Genomic DNA, 19,392 nt, shown 5'->3' with positions numbered 1-19,392 from the left:
TTTTTGTTACCTACAGATTATTACCTGTACATATGAGTTCTGTGGCCTTGGGTTATGGCTCTGTGTACGTATGCCTTTAGAAAGCTGGATGAGTTGTTATATATATACCTATAAGTATGTACCTACTCGTACATTATGAGGCAGCCAGATGGATGATCCAGGAGTTGTTGTCGTGTCAATCTGTTGTTGTTGCGTGGGATGAGTCCGAAGAAGTGTTATGCCGACAGAGCTTGATTAGTTCGTAGAATGAAACTGCGATCCTTTCCTCCTCTCTCTTGATATGACTCTCTCCGACATCCCTTGGGGCATCTGACCTCATCCATGAATCCAAACTTTGGTAGCAAGATCCATGGATATCAATCCTGAAAAACACTACGTATCGTTCAAGGAATGTTTTGCACCGCCGCGGCAGCAATTCAACACACTCTTCAAGCCCACCTACCAAACGCTGACAATTGATTCACCGACTCGTAAGTCTCCATTTGCACCAAGCTGTCTGTATCTTGCTATACAGAATCACAAATCCCATGTCCCTGTCCACGAAGCATGGATGTATGTAGCAAACCCAATCAATCCAACCAAACCCAACCTGTTGCCTCCCAACGCGTCTTGCACACAACACATCCCGCATCCCTTCCTACCTTGAACCCAAACAAAGACCTACTACAACTACTCCCTCGGTACTAACCTCAATCATCCACCCCTCTACCTCTCCCACCCTTCATCCCTCCCCACCGTCCTCTAAGCAGTAGGCGCCTTCATCTGCGCCACCGCCGCTTTAGCCCGCTCCCTGACTCCCTGATCCGCATCTCCCTGCTCCAACCCCTCCAGCTTGGCCAAGAACCCGAGCCGCTCCAGCTCGCCGGCCCGCTGCGCGCACGACTGCCTGTCGCCCTCGTTGTCCAGCCAGGCGAGGTTGGCAAATAGCTGGCACAGCGCGCGGCGGACGCCGGGGTCCTTGGACCCGAGGTGCGCGCCGAGCAGCTTCAGCAGGTCGGTCTGCGCCACCACGAGCTGGCGGTGCGTGGGCTTGCCCGCGGCGATGTGCACGAGGATGTAGGTGAGGTTTTCGACGATGCGGGCTTGCGGGTAGAGGACGAGGGTGTTGCTGTTGTTGCTGTTGGAGTTGCCACCGCCGGCACCGCTCCTAGTTGATCTCCGCCCGAAAGCGTTGACGACCCTAACCTTGAGCTTGTCGGCGAGGATGCTGAAGAGCCGGTTCTGGTCCAGCTCGGTGAGGACGTAGTCCACCATGTCGGCCATGTCGGGCTGCTGGGGGAGCATCATGAGGTTGCGGATAAAGGCGAGGCCCTGCTCCTGGATCGCGAGACTATCGTTGCGGGCGCGCCGGGTCGGGTTGAGCTCCGCATCGCGCAAGGCGGCGAGTTTGGATGCGGCATGTTGCAGGCGAGGAGATACCGCGCCGTTGGAGCCCCTGATGGAGGCGCCTGGCCAGGTCCAGTCGCTATGCGCTTCGTCGTCATCGTAGTCGTCGCCAGGGTTGTACGCGCCGTTCTCGGATTCCATGTCTTCATCGTCATCTGCATCAGTTGACCTCCGTCCTGGACCCCGAGAACGAGCCTGCGCCTCCTCTTCCGACTTGTCATCGCTGATGAGCTGAATGAGCCACCCGGGCTCGAGTTCTTCCAAACACTTCTTCCGGAGGTCGTTGCTGAGATCTACAACGAGGTGCTTCAATGCCCAGAGCGCGTTGAGCCTGAGTCCAGGATTGAGCGAGTGCGCGTGCTCACAGAGAGTCTTTATGATGCCGGCTTCTAGGAGTGTCTACAAATATTGGTTAGTATTTCAAATTGGGTTTCGTCCTCAATAAATTGGTATGTCTTACCGGCACCATGGGACTGCAGTTGATAACCAAATTAATGATTGCACTAGACGCGGCAATCTGGACCTCGGCATCGGGATGTTTGAGCAACTGATACACAGGCATGGCAAAACCATGATCCTGCAGAGTTGTCCGCACGATGCTGGGCAGGCGGGCGAGCGTTCGCGTCGCGTGGCAGGCGGCGATGATGACGGCTTTAGAGTTGAAACCGTAGGGTGGTTGATCCTTGTCCGTCCCCGAACCCTTCTCCGAAGGCGGCTTGTCCTTGGGGGTCTTTGGCTTACTCGGACATGGCGCCAGAGACTCGACAATGTACGCCGCGACGTCAGCCTCCACCAGGGCCTGTCGGTAATCGTTGCTCAGCGTCGCCATGGCCGCCACAAGCTTCAAGGCGCTCTCGCGCATCTGAATCTTGTGGGCATACGCCGGTACCCGACCTGGGGGGCCAAGCTGACATGAAGGTGGCCGTTCCCCGGGCGTGTTTCCACGGCTCGGGTTGGGCGACCATAGCTTTGGAGGGAACTGGACGGGTTGAGGACTGTATGCATCCTTGAGCAACTTTGCGGCCAGCCTGATGACACCGCACTCATATGCCGCTTGTTGAAGGGCCTCACTCTCCCCGACAAGCCGCGCCAGCACGTCCGGAGTCCGTTCCAGGATAGTCCAGCGCAGGGCAGTGTCCTGGTCGACGGTGGCTGCGCGCTGGACGGCAGGGGACACCTCCTTGTCGTTTTCGCTCAGGACGCGATAAAGCAGAGGCACCACGAGCACGGCAAGGACCTGGTCACGCTCTGGGCTCGCAAACCCGGCCTTGAAGAGCGATGCCAACAGAGACGCCGCCATGACCCGCTCCAAGCCGTCGGTTGTCCTGACGAGCTGGATCAGCCATGGAATCAGGGGGCTCTCTGGCTCGTCCGCTGCCTCATCATCGTCCACTTCCCCGCGCCCTGGATCCACACCGGTGAATTTGAACGACGAAAGCTTGCTTGCCGCCGCCAGGTTTTCTCTGGACAGCGATGTTCCAAGCGGGGGAAACTCGCTTATCCGAGGTTTCGGTTGCGGGACGGGGACGGCCGGCAGGAGGAAGTCCATGGCCCCAGGGCCCCTAGGACGGACGGCTCCCAGGCCGTGTGTTTCGAGCGCAACCCACGCGGCCCTGGTCTCGGCCGCTGGAGGTGTAAACTCGGCTGATGGGAAGACTGCGAGTATGGCAGGGGAATGCAGTAACAGGGCCGAGCGGTAGCGCGAGTGGACAATAATGGCGGAGAGAGCTTCTAGAACGGAAGCTAGGTCGGCGCCCGGAGGCGCAGGGCCGGGGATGAAGCTGGAAAGTCCATTAGCGTGTCCCAAGACTTCAGCTCCCGGGATGACCTCGCCCCTGGCCACGACGAAGCTCGCCAGAGCAGTAGCGAGCGCATCCAGGACCCCGGACTCTGCCAGAGCGTTTTGATGTTTCGTGGTTTTGCATAGTCTGCTGATCAGTCCCGCCACCAGACGCTTTTGTTCCTGGGTGCCGACATTGGGCGAGTCTTGGGACAAGATGGCGCTCAAGGCACCGAGAGCGTACACGGAAAACAAGACGTCTGCGAGATGGCTAGTGATCTTATCGGCATCCTGGGCTAACCGGGCAGCGGTCGTCATGCTGTTCAACAGGCGCAGGGCGGCGAGCACAACTTGGGGAGGATTATCGGCGGGGGAGATGGCGGGCAAGACGGCCGGAACGACGCCAGCGGCTTGGAGAGGGGCGAGAAACGCAGAGCCTCCTGTGTCGCGTTTTGGTTAGGGGGCAGGCGCAAGATGACAGCGACGAGATTCTCACCATTGGCAATGCTGGCGAGCAACTGCAGAGCCAGCAGACGCACAACTTCATGTTCGGCCAGGACAGGTGGCTGCCCTGGCTGGCTCGTTTCCTTGCCGCTGGGCCGTTTCGGGGCTTGGTCGTCGTTTTGTAATATCCCAGCCAGAGCATCAAGGATGCCGTGTTGGACCCATTCTTCTTTGCGCTGGACGTGGCCGATTATGTTATCTTTGAGAGAGCGCAACGCTGCGGCCTGTTCGGCGTAGCTCGTGGCGGCTTGGAGCTGTGCGAGGCCGGCCGGGTATTGTACGCCAGCCATGGCGGTGTTCGCCTTGGTGGCAGTATGTGAGAAGCGCTGGTTGATTCCGGGTCGGGCGGGTGCAGACGAATGTACGGAGCAGAAGCCGGCCCTCGAGGGTACCAACAGGTGTTGTGGCAGGGGAATAGGTGGTGGACTTTCGGGGCGGACAATTGCTGATGGAGTGTGGGTTCCGCTGGGATAATTCGCAATCGAAAGACGGAATATATAGCTGAATGGTACGAGATTCGAACCCGAGGATTGCGCTGGGGCGTAGGCGAAGGTGGAGGTTGAGGTGGCCGAGGTGGGGTGGTGATGATGTGGATGGGTTGAGGTTGGCGGTTTGGTGGTTCGTGGAAGAACCGTGGCCCGGCAGAATGTTCCCTTCGCTGACAGAATCCAATCCCCAGATCTCGTTCCGTGCCGATCGGGATAGCGTAATCGGGACCCACCCGGAGGATGCGTAATTACATACCGTACCATTACGACCCTTCCCACATGCACCGCATCACCTCACATGGGTGTCACAGTTGTCATCATCATCGGAGAGTTGTTGAAGAAGCTCCGTGGTGTCCCTTGAGCTTTAGTATAGACAACCTTGGGCTCAGGTATACCCAGAGTGAATCCCCAAATTACCTTGACTTGGATCTGGCAGGAGGATTCCTTGGCATTGTATCCCTGGGCGTTCTTACGACTCAAGAGTTGATGTCAGAACAGATGTACCCCATCAATGGCTTTGGTGTTCGCTGTCAACATTTGATTCGACTTTCCAGGCTGTGTTTTTGACATTGACTTTGATCCAGTTCCAAGGCAATGCCTAACAATAGAGTGGAGTAAATACAGATTGTGGAAGCCCCCGGGTTGTAGCCAAAAGAGAAACAGTGCAATGGCTGAAGAATTCAAACATCAAGGTCGCAATGAATCTCCCCAGGCCCTTCTTTATGCAGTGCATGACAGGAAGCAAAGCCATTGAGGTCGTTCCAGGTGATCGTCATCAGCCAGAAAGCAGAAGTGAAGATGTGTTCTGTGGTTGCCGTTCCAGGTTGTTGCTGTCTTGCAGCCCCACCACAGCCCCAGCTCTCACCCCGGCCACCCCAGGCCCCACCGTCGAGTTTGCCGCACAAGAGCGGGACTTAGGTTGTCAACCTCCTCCCTGACTGCCCTCGAGCCCATCGACCTCGCCCGAGAAAGCTGTCATCGGGCTGGGATGATGTTGGCGCGGTCGCCGGCCACGTCGACAGCCACAGCCACTACCTCGCCCTCTGCCCGCCTGCAAACTGTCCACTATGCGCCAAACCACCACAACTCGAGACAATCTTCTCCCCGGGTCCCGGCTGTTGCCAAGTCGCGCTGGCAGTCCGCCTCGCCCAACTCGCGCCCTTCCGCCCGAACAGAACGAATAGAAACCACAGACAATTCCTCGTCGACTGCTCCGAGAAACACTCAGAATCGATATGTGCTCGTCGACGCCGCTGCGAGACACTTGCCGATGGACCCTACGCACGATGCCACCGGCAATTTGACCCGGCGGCCCGATCCCTCGGGCTCGACTGCCGCCACTACAACAACCACTTCAACCTCCTCGCAGCGGCGCCCGGCCAACTCGGTCCCCGGTTCCGCCGCGGGAACACCCAAAACCTCGGCGCCAGCGGGGCCGAAGCAGCGGGTAGATCCAGCTTCTGCCGTCTCGCCCTCGGCTTCCAAGAGGAGGAACTCGCAAGGGGCTGACAATGGGAGACCAACGGATGTCGGATCCTCCCACAAAGCAGCCCTCTCTAAGCGGCCGAGAACCGCCGACAAGCCTCCCAAAATCCTGCCCCCGCGATACGAGCATTGCCCGGTGGAGGATATGGTCGTGCTCATCGCTCACATGTTAGGCGAGCTGATCGAGACCAACGATAAAATCGCCCTTAGGTCGGGCCGCCTTACCCGGTTTCACTCTCGGTATGCTAGTTACCCGGCGGGACGCTCTGTTTCCACATTCATGGCGGCGGTGCCTCCGCGATACTGACGCTCTCTCCCTTTAGAACCGCCCCTGGCATCTCCGTGCTCGACTACCTCCACCGCCTTGCCAAACACGCCACGCTAACACCCCCACTGCTCCTGTCCATGGTCTATTACATTGACCGTCTATGCGCCCTTTACCCGGACTTCACCATCAACACCCTCACAGTGCACCGCTTCCTCATCACGGCCGCCACCGTCGCCGCCAAGGGCCTGTCGGACGCCTTCTGGAACAACTCGACCTACGCCCGCGTCGGCGGCGTCAAGGTCGCCGAGCTCAACGTGCTCGAGCTCGAGTTCCTGCGCCGCGTCGACTGGAAAATCGTGCCGAACCCGGATGTGCTTGTCGCATATTATGCGGGGCTGGTGGAGCGCTGCCCAGGGTATGCGCTCGAGGGACAGGAAGAGAAGTCGCCTGCTGAGGGGGAGCAGGACGAGACGGATATTACGGATGAGGAGAGCGAGGTGGATGAGGATGACGCGGATGACGCCATTCAGGAGGAGTCTCGAGTTGAAGGCTCGGGGTAAGGGAGAGTATGGACTTCTACGATATCTTACGAACATATTTGGTGTTTTACAGGGAGGCAAATGGCCGAAGGGATAGTCATGGGGACGGGCTTGGGTGAGGATGGGTTTGGGTTGCAACGACGCATCGCATGATTATATTATACAGGGCTGTTTACTGGAGACATGGGGAGACATGAAGTCCCGGCTCGGAGTGTGTAGATAGCTCAGGGAGGCCGGCATGACGTCGGATAGAGATACCACGGCACCAGAGCGGCAGAGAACGGGTGCTAATTCTGAAGTTGTTTCAATCTGGGAGACCATCCACCAGCATCATCCAGTGTTGTAGTATTCCTGCCGAGCACGGAGTATTCGGAACAGATGTTGAACTTTGGTGAGAACGGCTCCGCCATGTTCTCGAGGTTTTCGGATTTAGCCAGCCCAAAATTGGTGACACAACCAGACCGGACAGGTCTGAATCGATCCAGATAATAAACACGCTACGAGTAAAGTTATTCTGAACATATGCCCGTGTTAGGCGCCTTGTGAGGTCAATGAGCCAAGCTCTTCGATGAGAGTGTCACGTCACGTCGGATGTCGAAGGGAGCCGCACCCTTGTCCTCCGTGACGGGGCCGCCAAGACGGAGCTTCCCCCAAGCCCAAACCCATGTCTGACCTAGCCATCCCGCAAGCTCGTTGGAACCTCAACAAAGGAATGTCGACATCCCAACGAACCAGCTCAACCACATAGAAGAAGCAGGACGCTAGCTACCACACGCGACGACTTGCACCAGATTGGATAATATTGGACAAGATCGAAAAAACAAAACTAAAGCAATGCGCCTACCAACCCTCCTCACCGCGCTGCTCGCCAGCGCCGGCACCTCCAGCGCAACAGCAAGCACCGCCGACGACGAACCGGTAGTCACTCAATCCACCGTCGCCATCTACATCCAGCCCGTGGGCACATCATCATCAGGAGCGACATCCACCGCGCCGTCACTCCTCGCCGAAATCGCCCTCCCCGCCGCCGCCGCCGCCGCCGACGCAAGCGACAAGGCCGAAGTGCTCAACTACATCCCGCCCGAGCTGCCCGAGGAAGACGACGACAAGACAGGGCTGGTGCGCATCGGCGTCTACGACCCGGTGCAGGGTCGGTGGGTGAGCTCGACGTCGGTCGCGGGGCGGGGGAACTTTGAGAAAGGGTTCGCGCCGAATTTTGTGATCACGGTTGATGAGGGGGAGGAGGAGCTGGGGCAGGAGCAGGGGAAGAGCGGGAAGCAGAAGAAGGATAACAAGGCCGCTGCCGCGGGGAAGGAGAAGAAGAGCAGTACACCTCTGAATGTCTTGGGGGTGACGCTCCGCGGAATCGCCATCGACGCGGGCGTGACCCGCGATTTTGGCCCGCAGGCGGCGGTGGTGAGGACGAGGCCCGGGGCTCAGCCGAGTCCGGGCAAGCCGGTCGTGTTGAGCCCGGAGGGGAGGAAGGTGGTGGAGGAGGGGGAGAAGACGTTTTTGCAAAAGTAAGTTTTCCCACCCTCTCGTTTTTTTGTCTTTTGTCGTGCTTTGCTGGCGATTTCCGGTCGTCTTTTGGTTCTTGGTGACTAACTAGGGTGTTTTTACACTAGGTATTGGTGGGCGCTTGTCCTTGGGTTCTTCTTGTTGCTGGGACCTAGTGGGGAGGGAAAATGATGAGGTTGAGGACTGGGAAAGCATGCATTCATGGGGATGGGGGATTCAAAGGGCATTCTTATCGAGTTTGAGCAAAGGATCTACTGTATTCCGTACGAAGGACGGACATAGAGAGGGCGTTTAGGAAAGGGTGGTCTGGTTGGTCCTAATGCTAGGTTTCTTGTGACTCTCCCGATGGTGTTGACTGGGAATTCCTCACCGATTGATCTCCTCCCATTGTTCATTTGTCCCACTACACCGTCCCTCTGGACCGTCCTGGTTTGCGGCGGTCACTGCTTGCTGCGGGGCCGTCCTGCCCTGGATTGCCAGCTCACACCTCAGCTTGGCTGAAGCTTGCCCCAGCTCGCCCTGGGCCGTCAGCTGGTTGCCAGGAGTAACCAGCCGCATCTGCCCCACTATTTTTTGCGTCCAGCTGTCGCTGCCACAGGGAAGGGCAAGCTGGTGAGCACCCTGCTGGCTGCTCTTGCCTCCGAAACCTCGACTTCCTCCCTTCTCTTTTCTTTCTTTCCCATCCTCTTCCTTTTTCACCTCGAGTTCTCCAACACGTCTCATCTCCACTTCCTGACGAAAGTCCTTTGTTTACTTTCTCGACCACCACACTTAACAACTTTTCTTCTGTACAAAAGCTCACCTACTTAACCCACCAACAACCCCCACCGCTGTTTGATATCCTCTGCATATCAGCAACAATGGCCACCGAGAACACCGGCGTCACCGCCCCTGGCAACGGCAGTGCTCCCGAGTTCGATTCCAAGGGCAAGGGCAAGGCTGTTGAGGAGCCTGTCGAGGACACCTCCATGGTTGAGGACGAGGATGATGATGACGACGATGATGATGAGGTCGATGAGGTATGTACCTACTGAGTCGCACTGCGTCGCGTCGCGTCGCACAGTGGCGCCTTTCAAACAATCATTTTGCATTACGATCGAGTTGCTGACCTGGATGCTCTTACACAGGACGAGGAGCCCGAAGCTGGTAAGGAAGCCAACCGACCCGACATTCCAGGAAACTTTTCCCTTTTTTCCCCCAACACACAGCCGAGACTGACCACCACCGTTCCATTCTAGCGGACGAGGACAACATGGAGGAGATTGACGTCGAGAACATTGTCGGCCGCCGCACCCGCGGCAAGGTGATCGACTTCGCCAAGGCCGCCCAGGAGAACCCTCCCGATGAGGACGATGATGAGGAGGACGACGATGACTTCGTCGCTGACGAGGACAAGATGGACGAGGACTAGGAGACTCGCCCTCCCTCGGACAACGCGAAGCCTCCGGTCGCCGAGCCTACTGCTACGACTGCCTAAATTGACGACACATGGGATATGATGATCATGATATGCTTCGTTGTTTTACGGAATGGATATGGCTCGCTGCGCTGCGTTGGATGTGTTGGTCGAAGACTCGGAGGGATGCGCCCACGCGCGCAAGCCCGAAGGGACATGCTACGGCCTAGCTGAAGAGCAGTTGTGGGCGAGTAGAAATGCCATGGGTTTTAGGCGTGCACGAGAGACGAAAGGTTGGTTGGGTTTATCTGGGAGTTTGGTGGTTACGACGAAGAGGTAGCTTCGTATGCATGAGCACGAACATAACCTCATTGTGATGATGCTTTGAGTGTCCCTATTGTGGTTGTGCTATGTTGATTTTGATCTTCCGTCTCGACTACGGAGTCAGGTATGGACGTAACTCGGACGATGTCGTCTATGTCGCCTTGCCGGGGTTGAGCAGGCGGTCAGGGCCCGCTCAAGCGATCCTGACTAGCCCATGTGATTGTCCAGCTCTTGCAACGCCCTTATCGTTCTGGAAATTGGATCGAGATCCCATCAACAGCTTCAGGGACTGATTTGGTGGTGATTGGCAGATGCTGCTGCAACCCCCTTTCGCAGTTGCAGGGTCGGAGTCGGCGCTGTGCGAGCCCCTGGTTGTTGGGCTGGCAATTGGCCAATCTGGGTGGCCCAAATTTTGACACCTTGGACCAAACAGCCGGCTCGCAGCTGCTGCGGTGGCCACTTGGACACAAAGGAGACACGCAACGCCCCCAAACCTTCATCATCCAGTGTCTGGGCTTTCCTGGGGAGGCTTGTGACCTCAACTTTGCTGTCGCCTACTTACTGTTTTTCCGCCACGACAATTATTTGGGCCCAGATCGCCATGGCAGAAAGGTTATAGCCGGCTGGATATTGTGAACCACGTTTTCTGCTTCTGCAAATAGGCAACGAGCATCATGGCATCAAGGTGAGTCTTTGGTTTTGTCTTTTGCTTTTCGAAGGAATGCGCTGCGCCTGCAGAAGGGGATGAGTGCATGTGACGGGGGGCGACGCCGGAGGTTCGAGCTCTATTCCCGACATCAACGACGACAGGCGCACACCTCGCACGACGACGATCACCGCGTAACGGGCAGCTACCGATCGACCGACCGATTCCGACCGACTGTCGAACTACCAACCCCGATCATCGAACCCCCTCCGACCTCCGCATCTTCTTCCGATCCCGATGCTCAACCTCCGGCCGGCTCCTCCGACACCACATCCCCCCTTTCCCAACCACCACTACCACTACCAGCGAACACATTCACTAACCCCGCGTTCCTCCAAAACCCACAGATTCGCCTCCTCAACCCTCCACCAGCGCGACTCCCGCTCCGACCTCTTCAAAGGCTACACCGGCGGCGGCGGACCGGGAAGCCGACCCGTCAGCGCAAGCCCCAGCCGACACTTCAACCCGCCGTACGCATCATCACAACAACAACCGCCGTCCGGGCCGGGATATTACGGATATGGCGGCTACCAGCCCAGCTCGGCGAGCGGGAGTAACCATTTGGGCGTGGGAGTGGAAAGTAGGGGGGGATTTAGGCCGGCGACGCCGAATCGGAAGTGAGTTTCCCCCTTTGTGGCCTAAAGCTTTGGTTGGGGGGTGGAAGAGAGATGAGGTTGGATCGCAGCGTGAGGTGTGGAGGTTTGGGATGACGTGTGTGCTGACTGGGTGGGAATGCAGAGGACAGTACAGCGACGCGGTGCTGAACGAGCTGGAATCCCAAAATGACCAGCAGGTGGAGGGGATCATGGGGAAGGTAAAGCTGTTGAAGGACGTAAGTCTAGCCCAACTCTACCTTGTCTTTCCTTTGGCAACTCCCCGAGCCAGGCTAACGCCCTCTTCCCTACGACAGATGACCATCGCCATTGGCGACGAAATCCGCGACTCCTCCGCCCTGGCCGAAAAGATGAACGAAGGCTTCGACCAGACCCGCCTGCGCCTCGGCCGCACCATGAACCGCATGCTGGTCATGGCCGAGCGGACGGGCGTGGGTTGGAAGGTGTGGCTTGCGTTTTTCGCGGCCGTGTTCTTCCTGTTCTTCTACGTCTGGCTATTTTGAGAGGAGAGAGAGAAAGAGTTTGCTTGCTGCGAGCAGAAAGCAAGATGGATCCAAACCCAGCCAGCTGGGCGGTAGACGCACGGCGGCGGCGGCGAAGTGTCGGCCGTCTGGGGCCGAGTCGAGGCAACGGGAGAACGACGAACTGCATGGCCCTCTACCTTTCCTGACATGAACTGAATTTCATGGGCGCTTGGCGTTGGGGTGAAGATGGCAGGCGGGCGGGCAGAAGGAAGCTTGCATTTCTTTCCTCTTTTGAAACGCCTTTTGTTGTTGTTTGGGTACGGGTACGCACCTGGGCTTTGGAGTCGTGATGAGTACCGACGGACGTACGAAACATGCAAAGCAGGGGACAGACGACGGGTTTTAGATACAATATTGTAATGCCGGATATATGAATGTTTGATTCTTTTCTTCCCTCCAGTCGTCTTCTATTACGTCTATTGGTACAGGGTATACTCGGACACTTGAGTGTGTTCGAGACGACGATCTTAGGGTGGTCTAATGACTCGAAGTAATAGAAGTACTAGACTACCTAGTACTCTAATACAAACCGTGCTCCCTCCCGACAGAGTCCCAACAACCATGATGGAGAGGGTATCTATCTATCTACCATACCCTGATAACACCCGAGCTCATAACGCCATGATCTGCCCTTCTTCATCACCCTCATTAGGTATCATTCCGGTCTTCTTCTCTCTATTCCTATCTCACCACCACATAATCACCATCCGGATCAACAACCGAACCAGCCAGCCAACCAAGACCGGCTGGTTCTCATCCATTCATCGATCAGTCAGTCAATCAATACATTCCCCGCCGGATATGCGGGCTTGCCCCCAAGAAACTACTCTCATTCCCCGACAGCAAGCCACTAATATCCAGACTCGACCGCGGTCCGTCACTGCGGCGGCCGCGGCCGCGGCGTGTCGACGCGCCACTTCTCCCTTGGCGCTGCTGTTGAGGTTGCTGTTGCTGTGGCTGGTGGTTGCGATGGTGGTGGTGCAACACGCGGGAGCTCCGCGCGTAGCTGAGATCCTGGGTATCGTCGTCTTCGTAATCGTCGTTGTCGTTGTCATCATTATCGTTGTTGTTGGTGTTGGTGTCGGTGTTGTTGGTGGTGTCGAACCCGACCGACGCCTCCGAGTCCGTGTGCTCGTAGCCCACGGCGCTGCCGTCGTCGTCGGCTTCGGGGATGTCGTCGTCCAGATCGGCGTCCATGTCCATGTCATCGAGCTCATCTTCGTCGTCGTCTTGCATTCCGGAAGGTGGTGAGGCTGCTGCGTGGGGGGTATGAGGGGTCGCGGCGGTGTTGCGTCGCGGGGAGGTTCGTCGGCTTTGGGTTTGGGGTGGTGTTTGTGATGCTTGCAGTTGTTGCTGCTGTTGGGACTGTTGTTGATGGCGAGGGCGGACAATGTCTTCCTCCTCGAGCAGCTGGCTGCGCTCCTCCTCGGACAGGTCGCCGTAGTCGTCGTCGTCGAAGCGGAGGGCGCGGTTCTGCCGCTCGAGGCGGCGGAGCTGGGCGGCGTTGCGGGATTCGATCTCGGCCATGCGCGCCTCGAGGGCCCGCTGTCTCTCGTGCTCGGCGCGCAGCTCGCGGCGGCGGGCGCGCTCGTCGTCGCTCAGTGTGGCTTCTTCGCGTCGGCGGATGAGCTCGCGCTCGTCTTCTTCTTCTTCTTCTTCGTCTTCCTCCTCTCCCTCCTCTTCATCCTCCTCGGGCTCTTCTGACCCCTCTTCCTCCTCCTCTTCTTCCTCTTCCTCTTCTTCCTCCTCATCCCCACTAAACCCAAACCCCCCACTAACATCCCCATCCGGAATCTCAGCATCCAAATCCTCCTCCATCCCATCCATATCCTCGCCCTCGACCCCGTCACCAACAATCTCCCCTTCCACTCCTTCCGCGGCAGCCGCGGCCGCAGCAGCAGCAGCTTCCGCCTCGGCCAGCTCCTGGACCAACATCTCCCGCCGCATCGCCTCCGCGTGCTCCTCCGCCTCGCGCCGTTCCTCCCGCATCTGGAACAACGTCTTGCTCACGCCCGGCGGCTTGAGCCAGGTGCTGCCGAGGTTAGAGACGGCGGCGCGGCGGCGCTCGAGGAGCAGTTCCTCAGCATGGAGACGGCCGAGGAGGGAGCGGTCGATGATCTGGGCCGTGAGCGCGGCATGTTGCTGGTGGTGGTGGCGCGAAGCGGCGGCCGGGGTGGGAATGGCGGTCGGGGTGTTCTGGGTTGGGTTTGGGATGGCGGCGGCGGCGGTTGGGGCTGCGACGCCGGTTGTTCCTCCTGGCCCGCCGCCGCCGGAAGGAGCGGGGTTGTCGAGGATGGTGGCGCCCGGGTCGGTTTGGGAGAGGGCGAGGGTTACGGAGAGAGGGAGGTGCGGGCTGCGGGAGGAGGTGTACCACAGGTTGTGGCACTATGAAAGAATGAGAGGGTCAGCAGGGGTGTTGTTGGAAAAGGGGGAGGGAAGGAGGGGGAATCTGGAAGAGAGGACTTACATCCCGAGGGGTGAGGTCGGGAAGCATGGAAAACATGGTGGCCGACTACTAAGATTGGCCCTTGATGTCGTCGGCTGGGGTTGTGATGGATGACGAAAGGCAGGACGGTCGAGGCGGTGGACTTTTGGGTTGGGTATCGAGGGCCGGACCAAAACAATGAATTGGCGAAGGAAAAAGGGGTAGAGTGTCGAAAGCCCTCATGTAAATTAATTCCTTACATGACGACCTGGAAGCTGTTTGCAGACTTCATGTCAATCAATGTTGGAGCTGTTGTTTACTTTGTGACGCCATCTCCAAGTCGCGTCCATGTGAAGTTCCCAAGCTGCGTCTGCACTGGAGCCTCACATATGGTCCGTGCACGAACCGACAGGGGTCCCCGCAGTGGGGTGCGTCAAATTCTCCACCTGCGCTGCGGAGGAAAAAGTCAAAACATCGGGCTGGGCTCCTCGACGGCAACACCGCAAACCAGCAACACGTGAAGCGGCATGTGTCATGTCCATCAATGTTGGGGCAGAATCCCAGGACCTTGTTTTTCGATCTGGGAGACCACTGCCCGTTTACAACATCTCGAGTTACCTTTTACATGGAGCCTACCACATGGAGCCTTTCTTCGTCTTCCCATTGGAGCTCAGTAGCAACACCGCTCTGCCAGCCTCCTCCCTCGTACTAAGTAGAAATGCATCGCAGCAATGGCCAACTTCAACGTTCAATGCCGATTCTTCCGCCTCCCATCCAATGCAGCGCGCATCAAGCAGAGAAAGGTCCTTCGTCCATCGGCCCTTTCATTCTCGGCGCTGGCATCCTGTTCCCCGAAACCGCTGTTTCCCCTTTACCCCCTGCGCCAGCAACACGCACGCCGCTCGTGAAGGCGACGAGCAGGAAAACACATTTTGCGATTTCATCAAGTAATCAAGCCTGAAGGACCATTGTTCGGTGGCATGTTGAAACAATGTGCAGCCCAAAGCCCAAGCCCCGTGGGCGCGGGCGGTTTTCGTGTCCACCCGCGTCCGTCGGGATTTCTCGGAAGAGACACCAACAGCCAAGGCCAGGGTTGCCGCTTGCTGGAGACGGCGACGGCGGGGGGGCACCTCCCACGGCCTTGACGTCCGAGGCAAAAGAGCAGCAACAAAAAAAGCTCTGGTGGGCTGTGTGCAGTTTCGGCTTGCTGCTTGCTGCAAGCCACCAAGCTGTCAAGTGAACGTTAAAGTGTTTTAGAATTTAGCTGGATTGGATTGGCTCGGGAAGCCCCAATGCAGAAGCTGGGCGCGTGCTGGGCTACCTACTACACAGTAGGAATCCAGTGCTACTCCGTCAGCTTCGAGCTCGACTGGGCACTCTGTCCTCGGCAAGACCAATGAGGCAAATGAGGCGTCGCCGATACCGGGCGACGGACGAGAGAGACTGCCGGCGGTGGACGACAGTCATAGCGGTGCTGCTCCGACCTCGCGGAGATGTCATGAAGAGAAGTGCTGCGGTTGCTGCTCCGAAACAAAGACGGAGTGGCCGAAGAGACCAGCGACAACAACACTCCGCCAAAACCTCCGCAGTATTGTACCGTATTGAACGGTATGCGGGCCTTGACTTGAATTCATGCAGACTCGACCCCGACCGCCGGACCCCCACTGGGGTGGGGTGTTGACTGAACCGAGTAAGTGATCCGGCGACGAGGTACTCTATTCTCTCCAGCGGCGCCAACATGCTGGCACCGAGGTTCCCTTCCGGGACGGTGGCGGGAGTGCCTCCGAAATCGAAGGCGCATCAGGTACCGCAGTGTAGGCTGACAATTCTTACGGTTATGTATGCTGGGATGGGAATTCCAGCGGACAATGGCGGCGGTGGTGCTTTGGAGCACATGATTCTCAGGGTGAATCGTACGTCAAGCAAGCCAACGCCCGTCTGGCATCCATGTCCGATCTGGCACTCTGGGATTGGGATCTGGTAAAAATCCGTAATCCCTCTGGCTCCCCTCCTACCAGTAGCCAGTTCGCCAGACGTGTGCTGCGTGGATGGGAAAGCCAACTCCCCATCTTCACAGGTGCTCAACCAACGCAAAAGCTACCTACCGACCTGATGCATCGCACCCCTCGGGCGTGAACCCGCTAGGCCGCGAGAGGCCGTACTTAGCCCCAGCGCGTCACTCTCGAGCCGTTCTCCATCTGCAAGCTTAGCGTAGCGTGGCAAGGCTGCCCCGCTGATGCAAGATAAGAGTAGTGGGAGGCTTCTACGTGGAATCGAGACATCTGATTGGTGAGCCGCGGGGAGAGCCTTGAATAATCGCTGCCAATTCCTTTTACAACAAGCTTCCCACGACGATACAACGCTGCCGTGGCAATGGTACGGTATGATGTATGAAGTATACGCACAGCACAGCTGCTACTACATCAGTACTACATGCATGCTAGTATACTATACGTTGTGGCGTTGTGAACGGCAGAGGGGCAGATGGAAGAATTGAGGCTGAGGAATCCGAAAACGCCCGCCCTCCCCTTCATCAGTCAATGGACATGTTGTCAGTCTGCTCAGACCCTCCTCTCTCCATCCCCCGTAAGTAATAGCATCTCATTGTCTGACGTTGTGCAGGCGGGATCCTAGGAGGATGTGGTGGACCCAAGACGGCTGTGAAACCCCGAGAGCAGAACAACCGAGATGGCTTGCGCATGTTGTGTCGTGAGAGAACACGCGAGCCCAGGATATGCTGTGTGCGGTACCTGTCTGTGAGAAGCACTTTGTGTCAGTTCCGTCATCGGTCTGGTTGGATTGAGGATTTGTGTTCCTTAATTCCCCATATGGAGGACAGAACGGGAACTGCTGTGCTTCCATTGCAACGTTAAACCGTTCTTTTCCACGCGAAGGTGTGTGCGACCCGACCTCCGACGAGCAGCATGTCGGCCAAACGGGGAAACCTTAGAGGGGTTCTTCCATCACAGGTCCATCATCGGGCAAGTGAACACAACGTCCCGGCGTTTCGAAGCATCGGAATCACAGGCGACATCGGCCTCTTCGCCGCGTGGAGATTGAAATGCTTCGATGCTGGTTGGCCGGCAGCTCTCGACTGGGAACTGCCCGCACGGGGCAACCCCTGTCGGGATGGCAGCAGTGGCAGCATGGGATCCCTGCGCCCGCCGCATGCAGGGCGACAAGGGCGTGCAGGTGGATCTCGAGCTAAGCTGTTCCGGGCCATCCAAGACGGATCGACAGTGTGGGGTGCACCTCGAAGGAACCGACAGGCTTTCAGATGTCAGCGCTCTTCTCTGCGATGGCGTTGGATGTTGCGGTTTTGATGGCGAATTTTATTTACACACACACCACCGCCCGCGCAACCGGTCCGATCCATCAACACTGGGCGCTACGATCTGTTCCGTGACCCGTGAGTATTGTTGCCGACGCTGGCTTGGTGGTTAGTTGTGGTTAGCAGTCGGTAAGGAGACACTAGGGAAAAGTTGAAGACACTTGTAGCTTGACTGACTGACTCACTGACACGGCGGTAACGTTGCCGCTTCGACGCTGGCGGGTCGTGATGGCAATGATGGGAAGAAGGTCAAGCAGATGAAGCAGACGGTGGCATGTCAAGCCCTCAAACATCATCAGTCAAGACAAGGCTGTGGAAAGACTGAGAGAATAATTGCTGCACTTCTCTTGACTTTGAGGTGTTTTGTTTGCATCTGGTTGTGGCAGGGCGTCCAAGTTCGCCTTGTCTGCAGTTACACAACTTACACAGGACAACAGTTTCCCGTGGAATACCGCCAGCATGGGCGAGATTGGAGTGTGAAACTCTCAGACGGATCTCGCTGTCAAACATCCGGAAACACTTCCATGATGATGTTGTTGATGTTTGTCCGCGGATCGAAAGGACTGACCTGATCTAGACGAGAGTTCATGACGTATGGTAACGTAACGTATTTTACTCAATTGACAGACGGCCCTGCAATGATTGGCCGCTGCGCTGGATCGATGATGATGCCGGCGGCCCACTCCCGCTACCCCCCTCCGTCCACTCTCCCAGTCCCCCCACCATCCCGTCTGAATGTGCCCGGGTGGGAGGCAGGGAAGCTGTCCATCCAGTCCCGTCCCTGTCCTTTCAACCAGCAGATGCACATGCCACTTGCATCTCGCGGCCGGCACCAGCACCAGCATCAGCACCAGCAGACGCAGAAGCTGTCCACCAGTCTGTCCACTCCAATTTCATTGCAACCTGCACGTCGTCGTCTTGGCCGATTCCACTCCTCCTCGAGACATTGGGAACTCCCCTAGCCGACTCTGGGAACCATACAGGGGGGGTGTCTGATTCATTCCTCCATCCTCCACCACCTTGCTGCCAACCCAACCTCGCAGCGGCTTCGCAGCGGGATTTGCGTCACCTACCCCCGTCCATCCCCGTCTCCGTCTCCGTCTCCGTCCGTCCCCGTCCTGGGTGGTGGCTCGTCTGTGTTGACTCGTCTCCTCGTCCGAGCCTTGATCCCCCTCCTCCCGGTTCATAAAAGCGAACTTGCCCCCTCCATCTGGCTCTTCGCTTTCTCTCCTCCTCCCCCTCTCTCTTTTCCTTTCGCGGTTTTGCACTCTCTCCAATCCGGTAGCAGCACCAGCGCAGCACCGTCTTTCAACCAACCTGTGTCTTTGGGACCATCCCCCGAGTCAGTCCTAGTGTGCGAGTATCTCTGGCCGCAGGTGCCATTGTCAATTGGTAAGTCTCCTATTCATGACCACAATTGGACATTGCATGGAGAGGAGCCCCCCGTACGCGGAGTCATGGAGACCAGATCCATTGCCTCGGCCTTTGGACGGATTTGTGTCGCGGCCATCAGTCCAAAGCACCATGAGACGGACAGATGCCGACAGCTGCGCTTTTGTCATTGCTGGTTACACACAACCCGTACTATAGCCAGCCGACGCTGGCCAGACAATGACGACACACCACGCGCGACAAAACACGACGAACATCGAGATCCCCCTGTGATTCCGGCCCCAGAACTATGGCCAGCCCGGCTGCTCCAGCATTGATCCGCCAATTCGCAATTCCATGGGCAATTCAGCGACCGCGCAATGCCTAGATGGATGGTGTCTTGGGATCAGGACATCCATTGAGGGCGGAGGTTGAGCCTGGTGCATGTGCTTCCAGCGCTGCACCGGCTCACACTGAAATCCTCCATGTGGGACAAATGGTGGGGGTGTCAAAACCGCCGACCCCTCGTCCTCCCACCTCCGCGCCGTCCGCCCCCATGTGCTGGCTGCAGCGTTGCCCCACTTTTCGCCCTGGTCCATGGCGGGGTCCCGGCACCTTGGCACTCCGTCCTCTCGGGAATCGAAGGAAGGACGCTCGACCCCTCACTTCTCCCGGAGCTGCACTGCTCTCGACGAGATCCAGATGCGGCAATCCAAGAAATACACATTCAGCC

At 57.6% G+C, this 19,392-nt stretch overlaps 7 protein-coding genes across 7 annotated transcripts; 5 read left to right on the top strand and 2 right to left on the bottom strand.

Moving 5' to 3' along the window:
* Window positions 1-741: 741 nt before the first annotated feature.
* On the bottom strand, window positions 742-3,960 carry VTJ04DRAFT_9258 (uncharacterized protein; the record flags this gene model as incomplete). Its single annotated transcript, XM_069367785.1, has 3 exons — window positions 742-1,785; window positions 1,847-3,606; window positions 3,663-3,960. 3 exons carry the CDS (start codon window positions 3,958-3,960, stop codon window positions 742-744), a joined length of 3,102 nt encoding a protein of 1,033 aa, XP_069216079.1.
* A 1,186-nt stretch (window positions 3,961-5,146) lies between these two features.
* On the top strand, window positions 5,147-6,471 carry VTJ04DRAFT_9257 (uncharacterized protein; the record flags this gene model as incomplete). Its single annotated transcript, XM_069367784.1, has 2 exons — window positions 5,147-5,883; window positions 5,967-6,471. 2 exons carry the CDS (start codon window positions 5,147-5,149, stop codon window positions 6,469-6,471), a joined length of 1,242 nt encoding a protein of 413 aa, XP_069216078.1.
* Window positions 6,472-7,284: 813 nt separating this feature from the next.
* Window positions 7,285-8,139, top strand: VTJ04DRAFT_9256 (uncharacterized protein; the record flags this gene model as incomplete). The annotated part of the gene is made up of 2 exons (XM_069367783.1): window positions 7,285-7,970; window positions 8,076-8,139. The coding sequence occupies 2 exons, from the start codon at window positions 7,285-7,287 to the stop codon at window positions 8,137-8,139; spliced, it is 750 nt and encodes a 249-aa protein (XP_069216077.1).
* Window positions 8,140-8,828: 689 nt separating this feature from the next.
* On the top strand, window positions 8,829-9,379 carry VTJ04DRAFT_9255 (uncharacterized protein; the record flags this gene model as incomplete). Its single annotated transcript, XM_069367782.1, has 3 exons — window positions 8,829-8,987; window positions 9,096-9,114; window positions 9,207-9,379. The coding sequence occupies 3 exons, from the start codon at window positions 8,829-8,831 to the stop codon at window positions 9,377-9,379; spliced, it is 351 nt and encodes a 116-aa protein (XP_069216076.1).
* Window positions 9,380-9,497: 118 nt separating this feature from the next.
* Window positions 9,498-9,704, top strand: VTJ04DRAFT_9254 (uncharacterized protein; the record flags this gene model as incomplete). Its single annotated transcript, XM_069367781.1, has 1 exon — window positions 9,498-9,704. One exon carries the CDS (start codon window positions 9,498-9,500, stop codon window positions 9,702-9,704), a length of 207 nt encoding a protein of 68 aa, XP_069216075.1.
* A 658-nt stretch (window positions 9,705-10,362) lies between these two features.
* VTJ04DRAFT_9253 (uncharacterized protein) lies at window positions 10,363-11,511 on the top strand (the record flags this gene model as incomplete). Its single annotated transcript, XM_069367780.1, has 4 exons — window positions 10,363-10,373; window positions 10,742-11,011; window positions 11,133-11,226; window positions 11,305-11,511. The coding sequence occupies 4 exons, from the start codon at window positions 10,363-10,365 to the stop codon at window positions 11,509-11,511; spliced, it is 582 nt and encodes a 193-aa protein (XP_069216074.1).
* Window positions 11,512-12,312: 801 nt separating this feature from the next.
* On the bottom strand, window positions 12,313-14,035 carry VTJ04DRAFT_9252 (uncharacterized protein; the record flags this gene model as incomplete). Its single annotated transcript, XM_069367779.1, has 2 exons — window positions 12,313-13,917; window positions 14,000-14,035. 2 exons carry the CDS (start codon window positions 14,033-14,035, stop codon window positions 12,313-12,315), a joined length of 1,641 nt encoding a protein of 546 aa, XP_069216073.1.
* Between the last annotated feature and the right edge of the window lie 5,357 nt (window positions 14,036-19,392).

Source organism: Mycothermus thermophilus, assembly GCF_041956435.1.
Source record: "Mycothermus thermophilus strain CBS 625.91 unplaced genomic scaffold VTJ04scaffold_6, whole genome shotgun sequence".
NCBI classification, from domain to species: Eukaryota; Fungi; Ascomycota; class Sordariomycetes; order Sordariales; family Chaetomiaceae; genus Mycothermus; species Mycothermus thermophilus.
The sequence above is the reverse complement of the archived record's forward strand: the minus strand, read 5'-3'. Positions and strand labels throughout refer to the sequence as shown.